This window comes from Aptenodytes forsteri, unplaced genomic scaffold, assembly GCF_000699145.1.
Source record: "Aptenodytes forsteri isolate BGI_AS27 unplaced genomic scaffold, ASM69914v1 Scaffold1, whole genome shotgun sequence".
NCBI classification, from domain to species: Eukaryota; Metazoa; Chordata; class Aves; order Sphenisciformes; family Spheniscidae; genus Aptenodytes; species Aptenodytes forsteri.
The window spans coordinates 3,924,991-3,926,297 of NW_008795035.1; the positions used below are offsets into that span (position 1 = coordinate 3,924,991).

The 1,307-nt window shown below is 50.3% G+C and overlaps 1 protein-coding gene across 4 annotated transcripts in view; it reads right to left on the reverse strand.

Annotated features, from left to right (window-relative positions):
- The window catches only part of CUNH15orf40 (chromosome unknown C15orf40 homolog), a 4,318-nt gene extending 3,061 nt beyond the window's left edge, over positions 1-1,257 (reverse strand). For 3 of the 4 annotated variants that reach the window (XR_657423.2, XM_009276536.2, XM_009276534.2), the window contains exons 1-2: positions 465-1,257; positions 113-240 (exon numbers count right to left, since the gene is read on the reverse strand). Coding sequence is in view for 3 of the 4 variants with exons in the window: in XM_009276536.2 (XP_009274811.1) it covers positions 113-240; positions 465-705 (369 nt within the window). In the remaining variant the exon portion in view is untranslated. The remainder of the gene's footprint in view (positions 1-112; positions 241-464) is intronic. The other variant, XM_009276535.2, reaches the window with a different exon arrangement.
- Positions 1,258-1,307: the final 50 nt, after the last annotated feature.

The following is a 1,307-nucleotide window of genomic DNA, read 5'->3' on the forward strand; positions in this document are numbered from 1 at the left end:
GACGGTTGGACTCGATGATCTTAGAGGTCTTTTCCAACCTCAATGATTCTATGATAACCTTGAATTTAAATTGCAGAAGGGCAAGACTGAAAGGAAAAAAAAAAGGAAGTACCTTCTCTAAAATAACTTCACTCTTCTTCACTTCTAGCACCTTAGAGAGGTAGCGACACAGCTCTGCGTTTGCCTCCCCTTCTGACGGAGGTGCAGCGATAGCTACACCTACTGCCTCAGCTGTCACATCTATAACAAACATTTTAAGGATTTTATGCTCAAAATATTCAAAACATCTAGTTATTGTCTCCTAAAAATGAATGTTTATGCTTTCAAAAGCATTTTAATTTAAAACCAAATACACTTGTAGATTAGCAGGTAACGTTTTTACACTTCACAAATTCCCTGAAGTTCAAACTGTTAGCCAGTACAAAGACAATCTTCCGACACAAAGAGCAGCGAAGCCTTCAGACCTGTATTGGCGTGCAGCCGCGAACTACCAGTTTTCACACAACCGGGGCGCTGCTCTAGGCCCCCCTCTGTGTTGCCCGTTCTGCTGCAGGCGTAGTCCAGCTTGGCGTCACGTAGCGTAACACGTATCGGGTCACCCCACGATAAATAAGTCTGCCCGGAGAGCCGCGCTATCATCAGCAATTCCCTTGCGCTGCCAACTGAGCCTGGATACTCTGCCACAGTCCGCCGTGCTGGGCTCATACACGCATCCGTACAAAAAGCCGTTCCAATTTGTGCACGAGCAAGTCCAGATTTGTAGAGGGAGAACGCGTTTTATTACATCAAACTTCTACAGTTCGAATAAAACCGCACAACCTCTTGGGACGCCAGTGGCAGGCACGGAACGACACCTGTCAAACGGAAGCGCTCATCACGCGCTCGTCACGCGCGTTTGCCGTTACTCCTTTCAAAAACATTTTGAAAAAGAAGAATTTACATCATGCTCGCTGCACCACCTGGCGTCACCTACAGGGGAACGTGAGAGAGCTCCTCCTGGCTTAAGAAAAGTGTGAAATTACCACTGTCTTTAGTTTTCTGACCATTTTTTCTCTTTTTTTTCCTTCATTTTTTACGGCTGAGGGGATAGAGATAAGCTGCAGGAGTCGTTGGTTAGAAAAACCAGCTTTCCCGCTCCGTTCCCAGGTACGGCCGGCTGTTCCTCGGGGCGGGAAAGGCCACCCGCGCCCCCCCCCTTCAGAAGAAGCGACCGGAGCGCCCCGAGCCGCCCGACAGCGCGGGGGCAACGCCGTCCCGCCTCTTCCCGCGCCCCAGGCCCGCCGCCCTCGGCCCGGCAGAGCGGCGGG